At 43.4% G+C, this 25980-nt stretch overlaps 1 protein-coding gene across 1 annotated transcript in view; it reads left to right on the top strand.

Moving 5' to 3' along the window:
* The first annotated feature begins 949 nt into the window (after positions 1-949).
* The window catches only part of ABCG1 (ATP binding cassette subfamily G member 1), a 64384-nt gene continuing 39353 nt past the window's right edge, over positions 950-25980 (top strand). The window contains exons 1-2 of the mRNA XM_054165844.1: positions 950-1097; positions 4809-5052. Coding sequence (XP_054021819.1) covers positions 1056-1097; positions 4809-5052 — 286 coding nt within the window. The 5' untranslated portion in view covers positions 950-1055. The remainder of the gene's footprint in view (positions 1098-4808; positions 5053-25980) is intronic.

The raw sequence follows: 25980 nt of genomic DNA, 5'->3' as shown, positions 1-25980 counted from the left end.
GAAATAGGGGTCAAGCCCTGGAACTGGTTGCCCAGGGAAAGGGTGGAGTCACCATTCCTGGAGGTGTTCGAGAAACACGAAGACATGGCCCTTTGGGACATGGTTTAATGGCCATGGTGGTGTTGGGTTGATGGTTGGACTTGATGATATTAGTGATCTTTTCCAACACTAAGGATTCTATGAGTCTATGATTTGTGGTGTGGCTCACTTGGTAGCACATAAGACCTTTAATGGGGAAGGTTGTGAGTTCAAGCCTGCTAGTGGGCACTAGTGACCTCCCTACTCTAGTCATGAGGTCTGTGGTGACAGGTTGGACTCGATGATCTTTGAGGTCTCTTCCAACCTTAGTAATACTGAATATAAAATGAAGATTTTCAATTTGAGGAAAAAAATTACTTAAGATGGAAATGCTGTAGCAACTTTCCTTTCTCCATTTCTAAAGCAAGATGGATTACTCAGATTATTAATCAATGGCTTGTGAGCCCCAGGGCCCGTCTTCTCCTCATGGTGGTGGGATGGCACATGGAGCCATCAGATATTGCTTCGATTCCCCGTTTCCTCGGAGAATGGCATCGCGTATCCCCGCCGGGAGCTCATTAAGAAGCTATGCCGGGAGCTGTGCCGGTTTAGTTATGCAGGCAATGCTTGGCAGCCCTCCTCAGGGATGTCCCGGAGAGTGGTCTTCGCCCCCTGTCTCCTGGAAGAGTGCCTGCCGCATGTTTCAGCACGGCCACCCGCGGGACTCGCTGCTACCTGCAGCAAGCTCTCACTACCCACATCTCCTGCCGGCGGACGGGCGAGCCTGGGGTCCCCGGCGCCCCGATCCCGCCCCGCCGGCTATCCCCAGCCCCGTGCCGGGGGCCGCGGGGGCGGGCAGAGGCTGTCCCTGTCGCGGCGGGCCGGGGCGGAGGCGGCCCCAGCGCGGCGGGAGGCCGCTCCCTCCCTGCCCGCCTGCCTCCCGCAGCCACTCTGGGCTGAGAGGCGGCACTCGAGGGCTCCGCGCGGCGCCGGCGGAGCGGGAGCCGCCGCCAGCAGCCGGGCGGGCAGCGGGGCACATGGCATGTCTGATGGCGGCTTTCTCCTTGGGCACCGCTTTGGTAAGGCTTGCCCTGCCCTCCCTGCCTGCTTCCGCGGGGTGAAGGGGGATGCGCGGCTAGAGCGGGCGAGGTGCGAGGCTAGGGGGGACGGAGTGACAGCTCCGCAGGGCACCTTCCCACTCTCCCTGAGGGGAAAATCAGGGCTGCTCGGTGCGGGGACAAGTACGCTGTGGGGTGCCAGGTACGGTGTGCGGGGCGGCCCGGGATCGGCGGTAAGGTGCGTGAAGGGACGGCGACGCATGGCGAGGTTTGACCGCTAGTTACCTCTGGGGTGTAGCTGAAGCCGGGGGATTAGTGGCTGCTTCGAGCATGCTCCCTGCGCCGCTGCGCCCCGTCGTTTTCAAAACAGATTTGCGGAGGGACCGTAACCTTTGCATAACACCCGGGGCCAGCGGCGCACGGGCGGGAGCGGGGCGCGGGGAGCCGGGGAAGGAGCGGGCAGTGCCCGTGGGACTATCCTGCCGCGGTGAACAGGCGGGCGTTTGCTGCCGGGCCCGCTGGGCGCTGGCAAGCAGTCCGGCTCCTTAGGGGCGAAGTAAAGCTAGGTGAGGAAAAAAAAACTGTATGAAAGTAACAAAGATGTAGGCGCCCCCTTTGAGGAGATGCGCTTTTCATGTCTGGTGCGCAGAAGGGTTGAAATGGACACCGGTTTGAAATGCGCGGCTGTGCGTACATAGCGGTGTGTCAGTGGAGGGAGGAAGGGTTCGCTGGTGCCAGCGGTTACACGGAGGGAGTACAGGGGTGTTGGAGCAGTAGTTAAGCAGGGCTCGGCCAACTCTGTCTGCCGTCACCAAGGGAGCTGGCCACCTCTTTGCAAGCGAAGAGCCATTTCAGCCACCCCGGGTTCAGGGGAGGATGCTCGCCCGTGGCGGGTGGTCCTGGAGGAGGCAGGCGTGTGACTAGTGGATTTTGTCACTCTGCTGAAAACAGGCATTGCGGTCCACTGGGTTCTTGAAAGGGTTTGTTTAATGTCCCGAGAACAAAAGTCTCTGGCTTCATACTCCCAGATGATTAAGTAGGAAGACAGAAGGACCTTGTCCAAAGGATGTTTCTTTTTGAATTGATGTAAACTGGAGAAGCTGTGCTCAGCTACTGAATACTCAAGGTGACCTGCTCACTGAGTCTTAGTTTTTTGGATATTCCCTCTGATGTCTGAAGGTGCTCAGTGGTTTCTCTGAACCAAACAGCTTATGAGTGCCAAAGTAAGCCTTGAAAACATTGAGGAAAGAATACTGTTAACTCATCTCCTATTTTTCAGGGAAGAAGGAGGTTCCCCTACTTTAGTTGTTCAGTTCTAAGATGTTTCACATTACATTCAAATTGCATACCATTGCAGTCAACTACTTAAGAAATTGCGAGTAAGTGTTACTGGATACTTGACCTCTGAGTAAGTTGAGAGCATGATTAAAAATCTCTTTCTTGAGAAAATGTGGTAAGCAGAGCTGATTTTTATATCCAGAACCTGGGACTTGTTCATGGAATCATGGAATTGTTTTGGTTGGGAAGGATCTCTAAGATCATCAAGTCCAACCATCAACCTAACACCATTAAACCACATCACAAAGTGTCATGTCCACACATTTCTGAACACCTTCAGGGACACTGCGACCACGCTGGGCACCCTATTCCAATGCTTACCCCCTATTTCAGTAAAGAAGCTTTTCCTGATACCCAATCTAAACCTCCCCTGGTACAATTTCATGCTATTTCCTCTCATTGTGTCTCCTGATACTAGATAGAAGTGACAGACCCTCACCTCACAAAGTTGTGGAAAGCAATGAGGTCTCCCTTCAGCCTCCCCAGACTAAGCAATTCCAGTTCTCTTAGCTGCTCCTCATAAGATTTATTCTCCAGACCCTTCTCCAGATTCATTACACAATATTTGAGGTGTGGTCTCACCAGTGCCAAGTACAGAGGCATGATGGCTTCCTGCTGGCCACACTATTTCTGATCCAGGCCAGGATGCTGTTGGCCTTTTTAGCCACCTGTGCACACTGCTGGCTCATGTTCAGTCTGCTGTCAACCACCACCCAAAGTTTCTTTTCCACCAGGCAACTCTCCAGCTACTCTTCCCCAGGACTGTAGCATTGTTCACGAAGAACATGAAGATGCTAGCTATGTAGTGGTTATGTAGGACTGCTTTTTTAAATGTTTTTTAATCAGTGGTTATATAGTACTGGTTTTTTTAAATGCTTTTTATCAGTATTCATGACAAGTGACTGATCTGAGCAGCACTTTTACAACATGAATGGGAAGACCTGTAACCATGGCAGAGAAGGTGAAAATGGCTTCATGCAAAGGCAGCAGTATGATGTAGTGGCACTGGGGGACGACTAGGGGCTGCCATGGCATGAAGAGGTGGTCAGTGCTGGTGTGTTGAAAGGTGGTGCAGCACATACACTTTCCATGAGATACCTTTGGAGACATGCAGATTCTTGGGCAGATGTGACGGCATGGAAAGCCTAGCACATGAGCCATCTACAGAACTCTCCAGTACAGATCTGCGTGAAACATACTGAATTTTCTAATAGATAACTGTGCACGTGTTGGACCCTGCTTATGATGTACTCAAAACAACAGATGACAACAAACAGCCTCTGAACTGTTCAGAATTCTGTTTAGATGAAGAAAATCCATGATAGGTGTTTTTTTGACCTTATACACATCCTGTAGATACTGGTGCAAGGTGGCCATGCAGGTAAAAGGAATGAAAAAGATTTTGTGTAGTATAATAGAAGAGAAGAGGCTATTGTCATGGTCAGGATAGGACAGTCCAAAAAATGCCAAGTGGAACTGCACTGAGTAGTACTGTGCCATGGTTTAGTTGATTAAATGGTGTTGGATGATGGGTTGGACACGATGATCTCGAAGGTCTCTTCCAACCAGGTCTGGTCTGGTCTATTCTATTCTATTCTATTCGGTATGCCTGTAAGCATAAAGCATTGACCTCACAGTCTCAACAGTGTGAGTACTGGAGCAGGTTTTAATACGCTTAACTACCTGACAAGTTTTCCATTAGGGATTGCTGTCAAGCAAAGGAAAGCGTGCATGGATTTTTGGGTGCTTTCCTAACAGACCTCTAGGAAAGAAGTTACACGGTCCCAGGTTGCAGAGTCTCCAGAATGATCTGTGTAAGAACAAATAAGGAACAAAACAGTGCATTTTAAAAGGTGCAGAAGTACAGCTTGTGCGTTTTCACATTTATGGAAGTATATGCTGATCCAAAGGAGCGAGGGCTCTTTGATTTTTTGAGTGGCTGTCTTTTGAAATGTCTGCACAAATAATTGGCCAGCTCCCTTGCCCCTTCACCTTTGGCCCGATACAAGCCCTGGAATCAGTAATAAGTACCAAATTCTTCAAGTGCATGAGAAACCAAATACAGTAGGGAACTTATAAATGTATTAATCTAGTGCAAGAGGTAGTCTGTCCTGAAGATATTAATGTGCTGTGTATATACCCTTTGAGGTGAAACTGGTGCAGAAGGAATTGCCCTTTGTGTGCTGCAAGTGCAAGAGCTCCTTTGCCTCTTCTGTCAACACACTAGCAGAACAAACAAAAGACTTGTGTTTTTCACCCCTTTCACCTTTCAGGGCATTACTGTGCTGCATTGTTGTGTTAGTTAAATTACTCCTGTAAAGCAGAAAGTTTTGAAATGTATTCCTAAACGAAAGTCTGTGATCTTTGTCCATTCTCCCAACTTTTTCCCTCTAGAACGGCAGCAATTCTGCTTGCACCATGGCTGAGCCAAAGTCAGTGTGTGTTTCAGTGGATGAGGTGGTCTCAAATGGGACAGATAACCAAGACATCCGGCTGATGAATGGACATTTAAGAAAAGTGGACAATACTCTGACAGAGGCTCATCGTTTCTCCTACCTGCCCCGCAGACCGGCTGTGAATATTGAGTTTAAAGAACTGTCATACTCTATCCAAGAAGGGCCATGGTGGCGGAAGAAAGGTGAGGAAAACTTAATGTTTTGGCTGACATACAGGTGTTATTGCCCCTGTGGGTGATCATGATAGTTGGAATGAGTCTGTTGTGGACAGAGAAGCAAAGTGAGTAAAGGGACTGTTTTCACAGCTGGTTTTTTTTGACTGGTTTTCTTGATATAGCTGCTGTCCCTGGCTGGCAATAGGAAACTTTCACAGAGCCTGCTGTGGGGTGTACAGCCCTTTGCACTCCCAAGAATCTGTAGATGCAGTAGTTCATAAAACTGCTTATTTTTGCCTCCCAATTCTAAAGCATCTGAAGTAAATATAGTGTTGCTGTGCTGCCAAAGAGCCGTGATCTTGCATGTCACCAGTTTATTGTTGAGGGTGGGTAGAGTATGCAGTAGTTTAAAGATGGGGGTGAGGGGAAAGAGGGTGCTTTTTTCACTTTTGAGATTGGCTGTTTTGTGAAGTGGTTATTTTTTCAGTAATCTTTCAGAACAGCAAGCATCTCATAATTTCAGAAGGCATTTGAAAGCGGGATAAAAATTACTCTCTTACAATGCTGTGTTTGGAAAGAAATACTGTGAACGATAGGAATGTCAGCCCATCCATCTCAGGCCCATCCATGCCAGCCCAGATGTAGAACATCTCTCAGCGTCCTACAGTGGGTCTCTCTAAGCTTAGCATTTCTTTTAAATGATGAAATCACAGACTATTGCTAGGACTGAATCCTGAGCTTTAGTCAAGGATGCTCTTTTGCTACCTACTTTGCTGGGAATACACAGCAAAGGGTTCATAGCCTACAACACAGGTATATAGGTATTGGGTTCTTCTCAAGGAAGTGAAGTGTTACCACTTCTCTCTCACAATCCGGTTTTACTTACAGGTATCTCTGACACAATTTTCTGATGCTGATTTACTAATGGGAAAAAGGAGAGCATATTCAGCTCTCTTTATATCTTCTTGGTCTATTCTAGGTCTGAAAGGTGGATATAAGGTGTCTCTGTCCTTTTGTCATCTGCGTTTGTTCCTTTTATACTTTCGTTTGCTTTGTGTAGCCATGTGTTTCCTAGAGAGTTTTTGTTTTTCTGTGTATGTGACAACTAGGAAAACCAGGTCATGCAGTAAATTCTTGCTAGTGAGAAGAAGTAAGCCCAAGAGAAAATACTGAAATCTTCAGGAGAATTTTGTGTACTAAATGACATAATTGCTCTTCCTGGAGGAATTCTCTCTTAGTAAGGTAAATTGGTATGGTTGTGTGCTTTAGTTCTTTTTAAGAGATAAGCCTTTGCCAATGAACAGCTCACCTGAGCCATACTTGGTACTTGCACTTGCCCTGATTTTTTAAATCTGCTGGCTTAAAGGTTCCACTTGAAATTGTTTCCCACAGTACATTACTGCTGTCTGGAAATTGTGTCATGATCACAACACAAAGGCTTTAATAGTCTAAAAATATGTGGTATGAAAAACACTGGAGCTATGACTATGGAAGTACTACTGTGTGTGGACAGCCTATGCATACAATTAATTAATTTGTTGAAAGGTTTGCTGACTTAAGGCTTTGATGGGTTTTTCAGCGTTAAAACTGCATGTACACACACCTGCCTTCTTTTAGTTTATTAAAATAGCATGTAGCTGTACTGTCCATAGGAGAAAACTTGGTTTGGCAGCAACTTCTGCACATGCAGAATTACTTGTCTTATCAGAACAAACTCAAGTGTTGAGGATAGTGTTATGTGGTGGTTTGTTTTTCTCCCAAGAAATGGAATTATGCCAAAATGTCTCAATGTATGATTTAAAAACTTGAGGTTTCTAACTCAGTCTCTTCCTCATTGTTCAGAAATGATAGAGGGGTTCTGTACCAAAACCCTCTATCTACATTTGCTGACATGCCTGAGTGACTTGGCTTGAATGAAATGGAACATCCTGGCAAAATGTCCTGCTACTGAAAAGGATCTGTTGAGTTACTTAGCTCTAGGGCATAGCTATGACTGTGTCACTACACTTAGATTTGAAAGAGGTGATTAAACTTTTCTGGCTATCTGTTAGCAGGAGTTCATATTTTCCCCTCTTCATCTGGTCTTGCACCATATGTCTTTTCTTGGTCCACTAAGGAGACAAGCTCTGAATGTTTGAGAGGCATGCTGTCTGCCAGCAGGTCTTGGCACTCTTCTGCTAGCCAGGGATCTAAAACAGACCTGGGAGGTGTACAGTCCATGCCAAGCTGACTGAGCCAAGGTGTACTCTCACTGCAAGTAAGGTAAACCACATAATGTACTATCTTAAGAGGACATGGCCAGATGAAGCCAAGTTGTTTGTTATCCTTCTCAACTGAAATACTCTAACCAGTTTTGGTCTCTCCAGATCAGCAGAGATATTGGGAAGCTGGAAAGGGTTTTTCAGAGGGCTAAAAATATTGGTGAGTCTGAGAAAAGCTGAGCTAGTTCAGCTTAGTGAAGGGGAAACTGGGGAGTGATCTCATTCTGGTGCACAACTACCTAGAAAGCATCTGTCAGTAGTGCCAGATGATCTATTACAAGAGCCAATGACCACATATTGCAGTTTGGGTGGCTTTTGCTTGACATTGGGAGATGTCAATTCACCAGGAGGTTGGTGCAGCACTGGAACAGGTCACTGACAGATGATGCGCTTTCTCCATTCCAGGGGGGCTTAGGAGGCCTGGCTGGGCAGAGCCACAGCTGACCAGATCTAGTGTTGGTGATTGCCTTGCTTTGAGTAGAAAGCTGGACTAGGCAACCTCCAGAAGTCCCTTCCTTATATGTTACTGTGAATTGCTAGTCAGATTATAGAAACCTTCTAGACAAAAACTTTCTTCCCACCCACATTCCCTACTCCAGGGACTGACCCAATGTACTTATTTTAATAGAAAAGATTTTCCATTGGGTAAGTTGAAAACTGAATTGCCTAAATAGCCACAAATGAAGAACCAACTGTCAGATTTCTTGAATTAATTTAGTGGTTCTGCAAGGAGAATTTTTTGTGAGTAATTTGGGGTATCTCTGTTAAAAACAGATGGGCTTGTAGTTGAATGCATTACATGTAAAACTACTTTGAATGGTGCTTTCTTGTTTGTCCTCCAATGGAAAACTTGGATTTTTGCAGTGGATTTCAATGTCTCTGCTCAACAGAAGGGCAATATTGTGCCTCCAGACACTGGTGGTTGTTGCCCAGAGGTTGCCCAGAGCCCTGTCGAGCCTCATCTTGAATACCTTCAGGGATGGGGCTGCAACTACCTCCCTGAGCAACCTGTTCTACTGTTCCACCATCCTCATAGTGCAGAGCTGGTTCCTAACATCCAATCTAAATCTACTTTTCTGTAGTTTGAAACCGTTGCCCCTCATCCTATCACTACAGGCCTTTGTAAACAGTCTCTCTCCATCCTTGTAGGTCCCCTTCAGGTACTGGAAGGCTGCTATTAGGTCTCCCCAGAGCCTTCTCTTCTCCAGGCTGAACAACCCCAGCTCCCTCAACCTGTCTTAAGTAGGAACTCCAACCTCCTGATTCATCTTTTAATGAGAAGAGAAGCAAAAGATACCCTCTTTAAAGTCCAAAGTCTTAGTGTAGGAAGTCCAAATGATTTTTAAAAACCAGTGAACTTGTATGCAGAAGCTGAAAAAAAAAGAAGGAAATGTCTCTCCATTCACATTGTTCTTGGGTGATGGTTGTGGCAATACGCGATAAAGGATGCTGCTATGAAAATGTGCCTTTGAAATTAATGGTGTTTCTGTCCTGAAATGGAGCCTGGGGAAAATGCTGCCATGTCTGCATCATTCTCTTATGAATTAGTGAAATCCTTTCCTGAGTGTTGGATCACAAAGGGAGAAGCACAGCTTCTTCGCAAAGACAGTTTGTGCCAACATGAAGGAGAAGAATTCAGCGAAAGAACAACAACAAATAAATGTTACTGCTTTCAGTAAAGGCAATATTACAAAGTAATACAAGGTTAGGCTCTAAATTAACAAAAGGAGGAAGAATTAGTAGTGCTGTCATTGTGTTCTTCACTCAGCTCTATTGTTCAGACAATGAAACTCATGTAACACCATTTACTTTTGAACAAAAGCACAAAGAAATGTGAACTTGCATTGCTTGTCCACAGAAAAGAATCCAAATAAGCCACAGAAGACTTAAAATTAGACATTTTCATTGATTTGTGTTCCCACCTTAAAATGCTAGTTTATTTATTAAATCCCATTTTCTCTATGAAAATAAGGCAGGACATTTCCATTCTCAGATTTATATGACAAATACCACTCATTTTAATGACATTTTATCAAATTCATAGCAAAATTTGGCAATGACTCTGGACCTGATTCATTCATGGTATAAATACTCTTGAAGTCAGTGGTGTTAACATGGAAAGAATCTGGCAGATGAGTTCCTGGTGAAAGCAGCTGTATCTGACCCATTCTGTTCAGCAGAGTTCTTACCAATATGGACATTTGGAAAAGGTTATAGAGGTAAAAGTTTCAAAAGGTCTCAGATGATTTTGGCTTTTTCCCTATGAAGCTTTTAGGGAATTAGTTGAATGGTGGAATCAACTGTTTCTTCAGTTTTGAAGGAAACAGATTCATAAGAGACTTGTTCCAGATCTTGTGAGGTTAAGGATCTTCCAGAACCAAAAATGTATCTCAGTCTTTGAATCCATCCTACTTTCAGGCATGGCTCAGAGGCCTCCTGTGGATCTGCAAGGTTCATGAATTTACTTAAGAAAGCTGCAGAGCTCCTTGAGCAGAGACACTGTTGTAAAGTTACAAGAAACCAGTAAATCCAGGAAAAAGGAAACTTCTACGCACAAATAACAGGGTGGCTTAGTCCAAGACTTCCTTCTCCTTTCTTCTAGGATGAGGGAGCTGACTGGCTTGGAGGGGAAGAGAGGAGTCTTGATGTTAAATCCAGTGTGGACTCCTTAAATGTGGAAAAGCAAGAATTGCAGAACTTCAGAACAGACTGGGGCCAAAGTTTTCACTGTCTTGTCACCAAGCCATTTATAAATCTGGGGGTTGAGAAAGGGATCTGAAAGTGGATCTTAACATTGTTTTCTGAACTGCTGGTTTAAACTGCAGTTTGAAATCGTAATTACAAAAACATATATTCACTTTGTATCAGTTTATAGAAAAACTATACATGTGTAGGTTTTAATACCAGGACTGCCTGAAAATTGCTTGCAAGAAGATTTTGGAGGAAAGTTTCTGCCTTAGGTTTCTGCCATTTTTTGTTAAACTCACCATAAAGTAGTCTCAATAGAATGAGTGATTTGGGAATGAAATTGTGGATACTCCCAGATACAAAGAGGGCTTGAAAGTACTTTGGACCTTTCTGTCTTGGTCAAATTCATTCAGCTTTACTTTGAAAAGATACAATACATTTACAATGCAATACAATACATTTAGAGGACACAGTCTCAAGCTGCGCCAGGGGAGGTTTAGACTGGATGTTAGGAAGAAATTCTTCATAGAGAGAGTGGTTGCCCATTGGAATGGAGTGCCCAGGGAGGTGGTGGAGCCGCCATCATTGGAGGTGTTTAGGAGGAGACTTGATGGGGTGCTTGGTGCCATGGTTTAGTTGATTAGATGGTGTTGAATGATGGGTTGGATGCAATGATCTTGAAAGGTCTCTTCCAACCTGGTCTATTCTATTCTATTCTATTCTATTCTATTCTATTAATTCTATATATCCACCAAAGGGCATTTCTTCTGTTGTTTCTTGGTGGTTAAATTATAAGGTAGGATGGAAGTGGAAATACTGTTCCTGCATAACTTGAGCGAATCCAGGAAGAAAGTAGTAATGGTTTTCAAAACTCCACAACAGCTCAGGAATTACTATTTTTCCCCCTTCTTCATACTTGTCAGTATTCATGGTTAATTAGGCAACATTTTAATTGGAAATTTCTCCGTTGTTATTTTTAGGACCTTAATGACTCATTTGTGCTGCGTTCGAGCGTAAGTTCTGGTAGGATTTGGTCTTCAGTAACCTCTAAGGGAACGTGCTCCAGCCAGTCAGAATGCAGACGGGTATTTTTATGGAGAGGATTAGTAGCAATACAGAAATTTCATGCTCAGCAGAAAATAACGGCATTTCTGTTATTTTGAGATTGTTCTAATGGCTCAGACCCTGTAGAAACAATCAGCTGGAGAGGTGCTGTCTGTTCTCACAAGGTTGTTGCTTCACAGCTTTGAGACTCAGGGACATTAAGTGGAAGGAGAGGAATGAAGGACTGTGCTTATTCTGGATGGCTCCGTGGTGTCTGATGGGGATACACAGAGTCTTTGGCAGGTTGCTTGGTATTTATGAAATGCAAAAAGTGGCTGTCACAGTCCAAGATAGTGTCATCATAACAGCTAGATACCTACATTTCAGCTAGGACATCTGTGTATTATGTTAATACCCATCTCTGCTTAAGTTGGAAACTTAACCCACTGTCAAATCATCAGCAGAGATTTAAACAGGCTGGGTTTTACTGATTTGCTTTGGTGCTCTGTAGTGAATTAGTTCTGGTACGGGCGCTTGGACAGACCTGTTTCCTCTTCAGTTAGTTTTTTTGTTGTTGTTGTTTTGTTTTGCTACATACTTTCTCTGACTTCATTTAAAAGGTTTTACCCTCCCCCCAGAGATAGCCAGAGACCCAGATGAAAAAGTGGGGGGGGAGGGGGGAGGGAGGGGAGGATTTGCCCTAAATTATTTGCTAATCCTTGCTGGAGGAGTCGGAAAAAGCCAGTCCTCATCCCCAGCAGGTGCACTGCGGTAGAGGTGCCGCATGCACGGCCTGGGTCTGCCCGGCGCGGTTACTAGCGGGCAATGCACGGCAGTAACCCGGCAGCGAGATGCTCTCACTCACCGCCTGGGCCCTGGTTGGCTGCTCCAGGCGCTGTTGCTAAGACGGGAGGAAAAGATACAGAACAGTGAAGAGCAAAACCCACTTTGCGAGAGAGGGTTTGGGGTTTTGGTTTTTTATGCTGCCTTTCTCTGACAGATGGGTTGTATTGTTTTCATCCAATTTTTGCCTGCTTTGTCTGAGAGTGTGTTTTCTTCTTGGAGAGCAGGGTGTATGCAAATGAAGATCCATATGTTAGAAAGAATAAACAAGTTAAGCTTGTTGAAGTGAACTGCCGTGCTAGTAAAAAGCTCTATGCAAATATTTTGGGGACTCTTTTTTCAGTGACTTGAAATATTAGCAAAATTAATGAAAATGAAACGTGATTTTTAGCAGAGGATTTCTAAGTGCTTGTTTCAACCTTGATAAAATCCAGGCAGTTTTAATGCTTAAACTCTCCCAATATGAGAAAAATACACAGAGTAGTCACTGTTACAAGAACAGTTCACAGCATTTTATTGATGTTCTATAACGCTTCCTAGTGTCCTTTTCCATGGCTTGTATACAATAGAGGTTACTGGGGACAAGCCTTGATCAGCTCCTTTGATCCTCCTTCTGTTTCCTGGTATGATCTTACTTCAGCATTACTTTTCTCGATACAGAACAGATTGTTATTGTTTGGGGTTTGTGTTGAGGTGTCATTCTGTTTTCGTTTGGTTTTTGATACTTGATACTTTATGGCAATGTGTCTGAGTTGGGTTTTGGTTGCTGAGTGCAAACAGAACAGGGTTTTCTTCTTGCTCTTGCTGTATTGTTTATTAAATTAAAACTTTACAATGACCTGACTCTTTTTTCATACTAGCTAATGTTTTCATACAATAAATTTTTATTAGTTGCTGTTGCAAAAACTTTGTGGCTGAGGAAGGAAGTTTTAGAGAGATACCAGTCAAATTGTTTCAGAATTTCTATGCCAGGGAAGTGGTGACGCCACTGGTGATGATGAGTTGTTGGGAGTTTGAGCTGTGCTGTTTCCACCTCACAGTAAGCATGTGTTAGGGACTGGCTGTAACTCACCCTGACAACCCTCCACTACAATTTTCTTTACACTGAGTGGGATTTGATGGAGTGCTTTGATGTCTTCTGCCTATACTCAGTCTTGTCTTCCTTGAGGTGTTGAGGAGGTAGAAACAGCATGTGCCAGCATACGTGTGTAGTTTTTTCACATTTCAAAGTAGAATTTGGTTCATGGGCTGAAGATAAGTCTGAAGGACGATGAAGTAAGAGTCAGTTTGCCGTTGAAGGCTTCAGTCATCAGATGGTTGATCAGAATTCTTCATAGCCTCAGTGAAAGGAAGGAGAAATTGTGGAAGCAATCAAGAATAGAAGCTAGCTCAAAGGTGAAAATGCTATTAGAGCCCATTTTCACTTGTATCTTAATATGCCATTTTGGAGAGTGCCTTATGGAAGATCATGTGGTCTAAACTTACCTGCTTACCCTAGCAGATCTTTTGTTCTCAGGTGATTTAATATCTCAGAGTTCAGCTCTGTATTCTTTAAGAATTTAATCACTTCACACTTCCCTGTAGCATTGCTGTAGCATTGTTCTTGTAGGTAAACTGACTGGCTTTGGGAAGAGTTTGGGGAAAATGGTACTCCTCAAAATATGTCACACCCTCACAAGGAATATTCAACTGCAATATAATTCACAGCTGTACCCATTAAGCTGATGACTCTCTCTTCTGTGAGAAAAGTGTGTTTGGTTTTACTATTAAAAACAACATCTGAAGACTTGGATTTAAAATGAAAACATTGCAAACTGAAGGTTGGGTTTTCAGTCTCAAGATGAATGTCCTTGACGCAAAACCTGGAAAGGCTGTGCCTTGTCTCCACAACCTCTGCAGCTTGCACAGCCTTGAGGTGTGTAAAGATACATGCCTAACATAAGATTGAGGTTTTGACAAGAATAAGCTGGGAGTTTAGGTCACCTTGCCATTATATGAAGTCAGAGAAGGTCCACCTGGCCTGGTGCCCCTTTTCTGACAGCAGGTAGAGCCGAATGCTTAGGGTCCAGGTGCAGGCAGGTGTGCAGCAATGTTTACCTGGGTTCTTGCAGCTCAGAGGTTTCCTGAACTAGGTGTTAGTATCTTTGTGTTTACTAGCTCTGGATGGATTTTTCTTCTGTAAAACCATTCACTTGCTCTCTGAATCTAAGGGGGCTTTTGGTGTTCATGCAGTCACCTTGTTATTTGCCTCCTTTTTCAAACCATTCAGGAGTAAGGTGAACAGCACATAGCCTGACAAATATTCCCTGAGACTCAGGTAAGGTTTCTTCATTGTTTTCTTGTTTATTTGAGAACAGGCCATCTACCTTCTTTTCAGATTCATTTACTTAAGAACTCCAATAAAAAAAAACTTGTTGAAACATGACATCCATGTGAGATAACAAAATTATCCCCCCATTTTTTAGGAATTCTTTCCAAAAGACATCCCATGTAATTTATATTACCAAATCTTTTATCAGAGACTTCTGCTCAAGATCGCTCTTTTTTTCTCTGTCAAAAGAGGTAGGACAGTGACAAGTTAAGATATTAGTGGTTCAGATTGCCTGCATACTGTGCCAGTTTTGAATCTAGAACCTAGTAATTTTTGATTTAACACCATTGGTACAGAGGACAGCAAAGCCACTAGCCCTTACTTAGACTATACCATGTGGAAAATTTAGTGTGAAGGTGATTAACAAGCACAGCTTTAATGTGTAGAACTCAGAGTCCTCCTCAAGCCCAGGACTAAGCTATAACAGGCATCTTCTTAATATCAAAGCCTATGTTAATTAGGAAATGGAAAGAGTGAGGATCCCCAAATCTGTCCAAATGTTTCTGGTTTTCACCAATTTCCAGATCCATGAAGAAAAGTTTCATAAAGGTTTCATAAAATAGGTATGAAATATTTACTGCCTTTTTCAACCAATCCTTCAACTTGTGTTCATCCCCAAAATAACATGTTAACTATGATGGAATAGGATCACAGGATATAACACAGAAGTCAAGCAGTTTGGGTTTTGTTTTGTGTTTTTTTTTAGTAACTATTTGAATCTTAGTATTCATGTATTTCATTTGTTCCTGAAATAATTATCAGGAGACCTGTTGAAGTATCCCGCTGGTGATGATTTGGATATTTAAAAAGGGCCCCTGGTGAATTATGTGCTTTTGTGCAGACGTTTGAGTTTAATTTGGCCTTTGGATACTTTGTCTCTTGGAAAAGAAGATTTTTAGAATGAATATCTGATACAGAATCTAAGTGGTAGTATAAAATATTCAAGGACTAGTGCTGTATAAATGTCTCTGGAATGAGGATAAAATAATTCCATCTAGGAAATTATGTGGCTGGAGACACATGCTGCAATATGTCTTGATTCATGCTGCGGGATCCTGTGTAACTGCAATACTTGATTGTACTTTCACATAGCTCTTCAGCTTGTATTCTCATTTACAGTTCATTTAGACCTTGTTGATTTAAGGGGAGAAACAGATACACTCTGAGGACTTAATTCCCTTTAGAGAGGATAAAGAAGAAGCCGTCCAAATTCTTACCAGAGAGGAGTGCATGGAATTACGTAATAGTGAAACTGAGTTAACTGTGTGCTTGTTCGTTTTGGTTTGGTTTGTTGGTGTTTTTTATATTATGTATCTGTTCCAGAGAAAAATAAATGGCAGAGACATTGATTTTACAAGATAATTTGCCATCTGTCTCTCGTGTAGTATCTGCAGCCTACATCCTTTGTGTAAGAATCATACTTCTTCCCGCTTTGCATGTTTAGAATAATAACAAATGTTGTTTCTAATTGCAGTACATCTGCTGTAGGAGACAGGAGAAAATGAAACACACAGTGGTCAGGTTTCTGGATAAATGAGAATGAGACCTCTGCTCTGTCTCTGGCTGATCTTCAGAGAGTAGACTTTAATGTCAAGGAGTAAAGGAATTTTACATCATAGAATCATAGAACTGTTTTGGTTGAAAAAGACCTCTAAGATCACTGAGTGCAACTGTTGATTTGACACAACCATGTTGAACTATGTGCCAGTGTGCCATGTCTGAAGAGTTTTTGAACACCTTCAAGCATGGTGATTCCACCATGTCCCTGGGCAGCCTATTGTAGTCCCTGACCACTTTTTGCTTAAAGAAATCATTCCTAACATCCAATCTAAACCTCCCTTGATGCAATTTGAGACCATGTCCTCTCATTCTATCACTTGATGCCAGGGAAAACAGACTGACCCCCACCTCACTAGAACCTCCTTTCAGGTAGCTGTAGTGAGCAATGAGGTCTCCCCTAACCCTCCTCTTCTCCAGAGTAAACAACCCCAGTTCCCTCAGCCATTCCTCAGAAGACGTGTGCAGGCCTTTCACTAGCTTCATTGACCTTCTCTGGACACTCTCCAGCAACTCAGTGTCCTTGAAGTGATGCACCTAGTTAATTAGGTAATTTGAAATAAAAGAAAGCCCCAAACCTGAAGGGTTTAATACTCTTGTTAAGCAACAAAGTTAAATTCTGCCCTGTAGCATCTGTTTTGTGCTTCTGGAAGCAGTCAAATGGATGTGGCTGCACTGATAGAGCATGGGTAGTATAATTACTATAGTCATGATACAGTTATTACCTCCGGTGCTTCAGAAATTAAACACTGTAATAGCACCAGCATGACAGGGCTAGAACTGGTAAATGAATACACAGCTAAAGTGAAGGGAATTGAGGGTAAATGTTTGGTATTAGAAGAAAAATAGGGTGGGGTTTTTTTTTTCTGGCTCAAAAAGCCATGAATTTCAGCCAGCCTATTGAACATGACTACTGAGACCTGACTGTGTAAAATAACCATTCAAGGCTCATAAAGCTGAAGCCTGTGGGTGGCTGTTTGGGACTAAATTTCACTTACTTCTGCACTTGAAGAAGTGAAGGTCATATGCTGCCACCAGAGAGGTGTGAGAGTCAGAAAGAGAAGGAAAAATTTGAAGGGGGTACATCTGTACACAGATAGCCATGGAAAGTTACTCTCTTGGGTTTTGGTTTTGACCCTGAGTCTTGGAGAATTACATGAGAATTTGCATCAGAGGAGTAAATGGGCAGTAAATAACTACTGAGCATGCAGATGGTGGATCAGAGACCTTCCTGAAAACAGTTTGGTCAGATCTGTTCTGTAATCAAAACTTGCAAGCTCTTCACAAGAGGTTTGCAAGAGTTTCTAATTGTGGCAATTGTAAAACAAGACTTCTGTCAATAGCTGAATCTGGCAGTGCTTCAGGACCTGAGGAGATTGATTTCTCCTGCCCCAGCCGAATTGGTCCGTGGCAGCCTCAGTTCTGTATTTACAAGTCCAGTTTGTAATGAGGCAGGGCATGTATTCCCAGTTGGCATATGCACATGTCCATACATGCATTACAGTCATCCATACAGACCGGCACAACAACACAAGTGCCTTCACAGCACCCACCTAAATACAGATGTCACTTGTGTAAACTTCATCAGTACTGATGGTACACTGCTGTGCCCCCTGGTTAGCTGCTTCTGGGTTGCACATGCACACAAGGCAGGTCTCTCTGCTCTTGGCTTTTGGACACTGGTACTCTGATCACTGGCCCTGTCTTCTCCAGCCATCAGGTTTGCAACTGCTCACTCTAGCAATTGATACCTTTAATCCCCTTTTCTGTCTGTTTTCTTAAGTGTGTTCTTCCTCAGTTCTTGATCCATCCCTTTACCTTGCCTTTGTGGATTCCCCTAAACATCCTATGGTAAATGTTTTTCACTCTCCATAATTCCTGTAGCCATCCCATGACTGGTTTTATACCATCTCAAACTCCTCTTCCCCTGGCATAACATGTGAAGTCCTTTTCCCCAGCAGGCCATTGCACTCTGTTTGTATGGCATTCCAGGGAGGGACTGCCCCTGTTGATCCATCTTGGTCACCTTTCTTCCAGGACCAGTGGAGGTGAACTTTCCTCCAGCACTCACACCAGCACATTTTTGCCCTCGTGTGTAAGTTTCAGGAAAGTTGTGAGTAACTGCAAACAGGAAATAAAGTTGCTGCCACTTATGATTATAATAAATCAGGTTCTGCTGTCCTAAAAGCTGAGTTATTACTGTTTGTATGAGCTACTATATCAAAACCAGTCAGAGGAGTATGACAGACATTTATGAATAATTTCTTTTCCTGAAGAATTTGATTTCTTGTCTAGGAGAAGGCCGATGTAAAACTCAAGGAGAGATACATTTCCTGAAGTAGGCACAGTCCGTGAACCCTGGGATCACTGTAAGACTAGGTATTCATAGAGAATTATTGTGCCATGCCCAGTAATGATGTGATGCCTGGGGACAGCAAAAAAAAAAAAGATGAAACTTCAGAATATGTATAATGACTGTGTTGTCATCACAGAGATGTGGTGGGATGACTCACATGACTGGAGCACTGCAGTTGATGGCTACAGGCTCTTCAGGAGAGACAGGCCAGGGAGAAGGGGTGGAGGGGTGGCCCTGGACATCAGGAAGGCACTAGATGCCATGGAACTAGAGTTCAAGGATGACTGGGTTGAGTGCCTGTGGGTGAAAATTAGTGGGAAGACCAACAAGGCAGACATTCTGGTTGGAGTCTGTTATAGTCCACCCAACCAGGATGAAGAAGTTGATGAATTATTCTACAGGCAGCTAGAGGCTGTCTCAAGATTGCCAGACCTTGTTCTTATGGGCGATTTAAACTGCTGGATATCTTCTGGGAGCTTAGCACAGCAGAGAGGAGGCAGTCTAGGAGGTTTTTAGAGTGTATGGACGATAGCATCTTATCCCCGGTGCTGTGTGAGCCTACCAGGGGTAAGGCTATGCTTGACCTTCTTTTTACCAATAGAGAAGGGCTGGTGGGAGATGTGGTGGTTGGAGGCTGTCTAGGGTCCAGTGACCATGAAATAATTGAGTTTTCAATACACAGTCAAGCTAAGAGGGGCAGCAACAAAACCTCCACTCTGGACTTCTGGAGGGCGGACTTCAGGTTACTAAAGGAGCTAACTCAGAAGGTACCTTGGGAAACAGCCCTTAAAAACAAGAGGTCCAGGAGGGCTGGACCTACTTCAAGAAAGAGCTCTTGAAGGCACAGAAACAGGCTGTGCCAATGTGCCGGACGATGAGCCACTGGGACAGATGGCCAGCCTGGATGGGCAATGAACTTCTGGGCAAATTAAGGGAAAAAAAGAGGTTGTGTCATCTTTGGAAGAAAGGTGAGGTAACCCATGAAATGTTTAAGGATGTTGCTAGGTCACGCAGGAAAAAAATTAGAGAGGCAAAAGCACATTTAGAGCTCAGACTGGTCGCTGCTGTGAAGGACACAGTCTCAAGCTGGGCCAGGGGAGATTTAGGTTGGATGTTAGGAAGAAGTTCTTCATAGAAAGAGTGACTGGCCATTGGAATGGGCTGCCCAGGGAGGTGGTGGAGTCACCATCACTGGAGGTGTTTAGGAAGAGACTGGATGGGGTGCTTGGTGCCATGGTTTAGTTGATTAGAAGGTGTTGGGTGATAGGTTGGAGTTGATGATCTCAAAGGTCTTTTCCAATCTAGTTAATTCTATTCTATTCTAAACATATTTACTCTTTAGCTTCCAAACGCAGGTACCAGCAGCAGGCACCTGATTCACATATGCTCTGAGTATGCCATGTACACATTATAAACCCAAACAAATAAATAAAACTAAATCAGGGCCTGGCTGTGGAATTTTAACAGCATTTGATTCTTATTGACAGATAGTTAAAATAAACTTCCCAAGCAAAGTGAGTTGGAGCGAAAAGTGGCACACATTCTGGAATAAATAAAACTTAGAAGCCAACCTACAACTCACCTCAGATGCTCACACTATACCACTTTAAAAGTGCAGAACCAAATGAACCTTGAAATCACCACAATGACATAATGGATAGAATTTGCCCAAAGGACAGGTAATGGCTTTCTGAAAGGAGTATTGTTGTACAGTAGAACATTTTGGACCAAATTATCTCTGGTGTAAATTAAATGAATGAAGCTTGATGAAGGAAGGGTATGGGGTCATACCTAGAAGATGCATTCTCACTCATTAGTATGGTTTACTGCTAAAACTGTATTCTTAAAAGCATGTAAGTTAATTCATTTCCTGTGAAATGTCAGTGTTAAATGCCAACCAACACGCTGGTTGGGCCAAAGCAGACTCCTAACTACCAGGGTAATAAAGCAAAGGCCATCTCACTCACTTCTGTCAAACACAGTTTTAACATCAGAAAATTTCTCCTGATTTGAATTCCGACTCCTGTCCAGTTACTCAGTGTTACAAATGAGAGAATGAAAGGCATGTTTAAATGGTGGTGGTAATGGATCAACAGGCATCACTCAATATAGGCATGTCTGAAAGAGTCAGAGACCCTCCTTTCAGGGTGCAAAAATTATTATATTGCCCTTTAGCATGATTTATAAATTTTCTTTCTAGTAATGTGCAACTATATTGTATGTGCCTTGTCTTTAGAGCTTGTGTTGGAAACACAGTGGCCAGCAGGTGATACTGTGATCTCCTTGTACTCAGCATTGGTGAGGGCACACCTCAAGTACTGTGTTCAGTTCTGGGCCCCTCACTACAAGAGGGGCATTGAGGTGTGGGAATATGTTCAGAGAAGGCCAGTAAGGCTGGTGAAGGGCCTGGAGTACATGGCCTATGAGTACTGTCTGAGGGAGCTGGGGTTGTTCAGTCCAGAGGAGGCTGAGGGGGCACCTTATTGCTCTCTGCAACTACCCGAAGGGAGGTTGGAGTGAGGAGGGGGCAGCCTCTTCTCCTTGGTTTCAAGTGATAGGACTAGAGGAAATGATTACAAGCTGCACCAGGGGAGATTCAGGCTGAATATTAGGAAATATTTCTTCACAGGGAGGGTTCTCAAACATTGGAATGGTCTGCACAGGGCAATGGTGGAGTCACCATCCCTGGAGGTGTTTTAAGCAGTGTGTGGACCTGGTACTTAGGAACATGGTTTAGTGTTGACCCTTCAGTGGGTTGAGGGTTGGCCTGGATGATCTCTGAGGTCTCTTTGAACAGGGTGTTTTCTGTGATTCTGTGATAGATATGTCCAGTATGATGTATAAACAGAAGTGCATCTATTACAGAGATATATGTAAATGTGAGATACACAGATACTCACATATACATTCTTATTATCTCTATTTTCCTATATATGTGTGTGTGTATATGCACATATGCCCATGCACTTGGTTATGTTTATGTACAAAAACTGGCTGTGTATCACTATAACAAAAATTATGAAGACAGCATTTTTATAGAGGTGTATATTCCTCCTCCTTTGTAGTGACAAGATGATGAAACTGTAGAAAAGCAGTAACAACCTGATTTTTTTTTAAATGAAAAGATAGAAAGTGTTGGTTGCTTAGTAGTGGTTCAGGTCTGTAGCTACTGGATTAACAGCATAACAAGCTAAAATAGCAGGGGAAACAACTGTAAAATGGAAGTTGTTTTATCCCCCTGTATGCCAGGGGTGTAAAGAATGGCAGGAAAAAAATAACAGCATCTTGCTGATGCTTTTCAATAGGGACTTACTGCATTTCGCAAGTTGAGTAATTTTCTGCTTTCAGTCATTCCTATTGTAATCAGAGTGCTTGTACTTTGTTCTTGCTTGCTTTAGAACTTGTAAGAAAAGGAATGGGTTGCAGCTCTCTTGTTTGTCAACGGTGGGTCCAATTCATACGTTTGGGCAATTTTCCCTGCCAACCTCATTGTTGCATTTCCTTCTTCAGTTTAGCTGAGCATTACTGCAACTCACTTCCCTGCTGGGTGTAAAGGAGAGTATGCTTACATGCCAGATAAACGTGTGCTGCTTCTGTTTGTTTGAATAGTGCTTTGCTTGTGACGGAAAAATGGAAAGAGTGTGTATCTTGTGTGCAGAACAAGAATACTGAGGTTTTATGTTAAGTTAGTGGGAACCTGTGCCTTGATTTGCAAAAGCCACTGAGAGTGGTGCAAAGCCCAGGAATGTGGTAAAGATAGTCTTCTGACTGATTTTCTTAGGGTCTGGAGGAGAAAGCAGATATCAGCACCTGAGATCCACAATTGGAGGGCACTGCTCAGAAACAGCTCTGAATACTTTGTGGATGTTTACATTCCCCTGTGGATTCATTTGCCTTCCCTGAGCACCTCTGATGTGGGGAAGGGAAAGGGCTGGTGAGGATTTTGTCTTGTGGTCAGCCTTGAGAGGATCTATGTTGTGTACTTACACCTGACACATCTCAGAGGTGTGAGCAAGTGTGCTCCGTGGTGTCTTTTCCACAAGAATGAGGAGAGCAGAATAAGGGTAGCAAGAGCTGCATTGTTGTCGCTGTCTTTTTTGCTCAGCACGCTGACAGTAATACAGCTCATGATTTGTGTGAATTGCCCGATGCATTTTGAGAGGTTGTCTCCCCTATCTTCTCCAGCTCCCTTAATTATCCACACTTGCAGCCATTCTGTGCAAGCGCTGACACTAAAACATACAGGAAGAAGTAGCTCCAAGTGCTTCCAAGGTGTTTACAACTGCACACAAGGAAAGAAGATTGAACACAGAGTCAAGATTAACCTCTCCTTTTGTATTGCAGTATCATTATCTAATTAGATCAGAAGCAAAGCCCTGCAGCTTAGTCAGTATTAGAGCGTAGGCACCCATTTCAGGAGGAAGCCTTTGAGAAGAGCAATCTTCAGCCGTCCACCTACACCATTTTCTTTGTGGCTTTGCAAGATGAAAAAATGACAGATGTAAACCTCCCCAAAGGCAGTTGCATCTTCTTATATACATTGCCTTTGAAGAGAATTCTGTCCCCCTAAACTCCCTAAACTCGGGATGATCCTCACAGGTAACCCTTAGCTTGGCTGTCCCTGTGTTGCCAGAACAGGGAGAGAACAGCTCCACTGAAATTCAGTGAGGTGGATCCTGGGGAAAGAGTGCTGCTTTTGAACTACCCATGCTATTTTATTACAGCCATAAGTAGCCTTTATCAGGGAATTTGAATCACAGGGAACTGGGGTTGTTAAGCCTGGAGAAGAAGAGGCTCCAGGGAGACCTAATAGCAGCCTTCCAGTACCCGAAAGGGACCTGCAAGAAGGATGGAGAGAGTCTGTTTACAAAGGCCTGCAGTGACAGGACGAGGGGCAATGGCTTTAAGCTGGAGAAGAGCAGATTTAGATTGGATATTGGGAACATGTTCTTTACTATGAGGGTAGTGGAACACTGGAACAGGTTGCCCAGGGAGGTGACTGAGGCCCCTTCCCTGAAGATATTCAAGGTGAGGCTCAATGAGGCCTAGGGCAGCCTGATCTAATTGGAGATGTCCCTGCTGAATGCCAGGAGGTCGGATGACCTTTGGAGGTCTCTTCCAGCCTGGACCATTCTATGATTCTGTGATTCAGATAACCTGGGTATGAAGGGAATGGGAGGGAGTTCTTCCCAGTTGCCAGAAGAGGTCGTTTACCTGAACAAGGGCTGTTGTCACCCAGTAGTTGCTCTGCCTTATTGCAGAAAATGGCTAAACTATATGGAGATACTGCAGCTGGGTCTGCTCCTACAATTCATAGGTCCCATTCTTGGAGTTTATATACATTGGGAGTCATGCCTGATTTTTTGATTTTGGTTCTACATCAGTTCTGAAATGACTTAACCAGTTTAGGTTCAACAAGCATCTCTCTAGAAGAGAATGTCTTGTTCAGTTTCTCCAAGCATTTTTCTAATGCACCAGATGGTGGGATTTTTGTGGGCAAAGCCAAACTCTGGGTTTGATTAAGTTTTGTGTGACATTAATCCCAATGTGACCTTTGCTTAACTGAAATCTAAGGGTCTTAAAGCAGTGCTTTGTGTATCTGTAGGAAAACACAGTACAGCAAACCTATAAATGTATTGGGACAATTTATCATGTGCAAAGAAATGGAGAGTATGGGAGAGAAGAAGAGAGTAGGAAGATTCTGTCCTTATTCTACTATCTTGATCTTGGTATTTGGTGTCAGTTGACTAAGAGCATGGGACCACGAGCCTTACGAGGGCATGTGGAGGCTACTGTGCTAACAGTAATACCAACTGTGAAATACATGGAAGCTCTTAAAATATTGCAGTACAGAATTGGAAGCTCATCAGAGTTTAAAAGCAGTTTGTTGGGTTTCACTGGGGTCTGCATTGGAAGCGGAGCGGTGGTGACGCAGTTTTAGCATGCACATACAGACATTTTAAGAAATAGCGTTTGGAAAGTGTTGTGATCTGATGACAGAGCAACATTCTGTACCTGTGCCATTACCTGGTTTGTTAGAGCCTCTGCCAGCATAATGTAAGCTCACCTGTTGGCACAAAACCAATAAAGACACAGGTGGTGGCGCATGCAGCACTTGCACATAACTATCCGAAGCGTTTCTTTATCGCTGGAATGAAAACTAACAACATTACAGAGGTGCTTATTTTCCCATTTGCACACAGGCTGCAGCTGTCATAACTTTCTCTTGCTCTGTCACAGACATTTAGAAAAAGTGGCATGAAAACTTTTGAACTTGTGCATCTTCCATGCTCTGCTGCCTGTAGAGCTATCTGTAGCCTGGCAGACTGCAAGTGCTTTAGCACAGTGTGTAATGAAGCTGCTCATCTCACAATGAGATTTTAAATTATACTTAGGTCAGTCAGATATTTGTGAAAACATGAATTGCACGAGCAGTTATACCTAATAGATAGTAGACCACATATCATATTTGTAGACTATATATATATATATCACATCACACATCATATATCATAGAATGGTTTGGATTGGAGGTTTCTACTCTTCAGAGAGGTTGTGTCCAAGTTAGACAACAACTTAGGCTCACTTTATAGACAAAAGGTTTCACTCACGGTCAGTGGAGTGTAGCTTGCTAGTAATTTCATCCAAAATGAGCGAAACAAGTGACTCCTCACAATTGCTAGGAGAAACAGCTGTGATGGGGTGTCCCCAGGCAGCAGCTGAGCACCCACACTCCCTCAGTACACCCCACCAGAATTTTGAGAGGGAGGCAGAAGAGCAGAAGCTGCAAACTTGCAGATCAAGGTCAGGGCAGTGAAGCAAAGCTGTTTGCACAAGCAAAGTGAAATGATTATTTCATTCACTGCTGCTACCCATCATCGGGCAGATGTGCAGCCACTTTCTGAAGTGCAGGACATCAGCACATGGAAGGGTCACTTGGGAAGAGAGATGCTGTGACTTCAAATTGTCCCCCTTTCTGCTTTCCTCCCCACTTTTATTGTTGAGCATAGTGACATATGTTATGAGATACCCTTTGGCGAGCTGTCCCAGCTGTGTCCCTCTCAGTTTCTCCTGCACTGCAGCGCCCTCTGGAAAGAGAAAGCCTCGACTTCCTGCCAGCACCACCCAGCAATAGCCAAAACACAGTGTTACCGATACTGCTGTAGTCACAAATCCAAAACAGCACCACAGGAGCTGCTCTGAAGAAGATTTAAGTCCATTTCAGCCAGACCCTATAGAATAGCTGCCATGCAAATGTTTACATTGTTGTTTGCAGCTGGTTAAAAGAAATCCCATCTTGAGATTTTGAATTCCTGACATACCAGTATTCCTCTGTGGAAGGTTTCCACCTTTCAATGTTTGAATCTTTCAGTATTGCTATGTAGTGTTTGTCATGAATCTCTGTTTTTGATCCCTTAGCCTGCATCAGACACAAACTAGCCTAAGCTAGTATTGATTTTAGTGGTGCCGTGTTTTACAGGACATGAGTCTGGAGAGCAAACATGAGTCTGGATCCAAACATGAGTCTGAACCAAAGCATGTGTTTTGAATTGACTCAAATATTGTTCTGTCTCCATTATTTCCTTTAAAGTGACAGTATTTGTGAGGAAAACCGTAAACAGCCTGGACTCTTACATCTTCTTTTTTTTCCTGTGTGTACTGGTGTATTAATAGGTAGCATGGATAAATGTCTTATGGAAGTATGGTAAGCATACATCATTCATAGGATTGGTAGACCAATCATGTAGAAGTCATAGGGTAGGAGAATAAACAAATCTTGAGAGACAAGTCAAATGTAATTTTCTGGTAATGTATCCAACCAGCATGTATTAATA

This window comes from Dryobates pubescens, chromosome 12, assembly GCF_014839835.1.
Source record: "Dryobates pubescens isolate bDryPub1 chromosome 12, bDryPub1.pri, whole genome shotgun sequence".
Lineage (NCBI taxonomy): Eukaryota > Metazoa > Chordata > Aves > Piciformes > Picidae > Dryobates > Dryobates pubescens.
The sequence above is the reverse complement of the archived record's forward strand: the minus strand, read 5'-3'. Positions and strand labels throughout refer to the sequence as shown.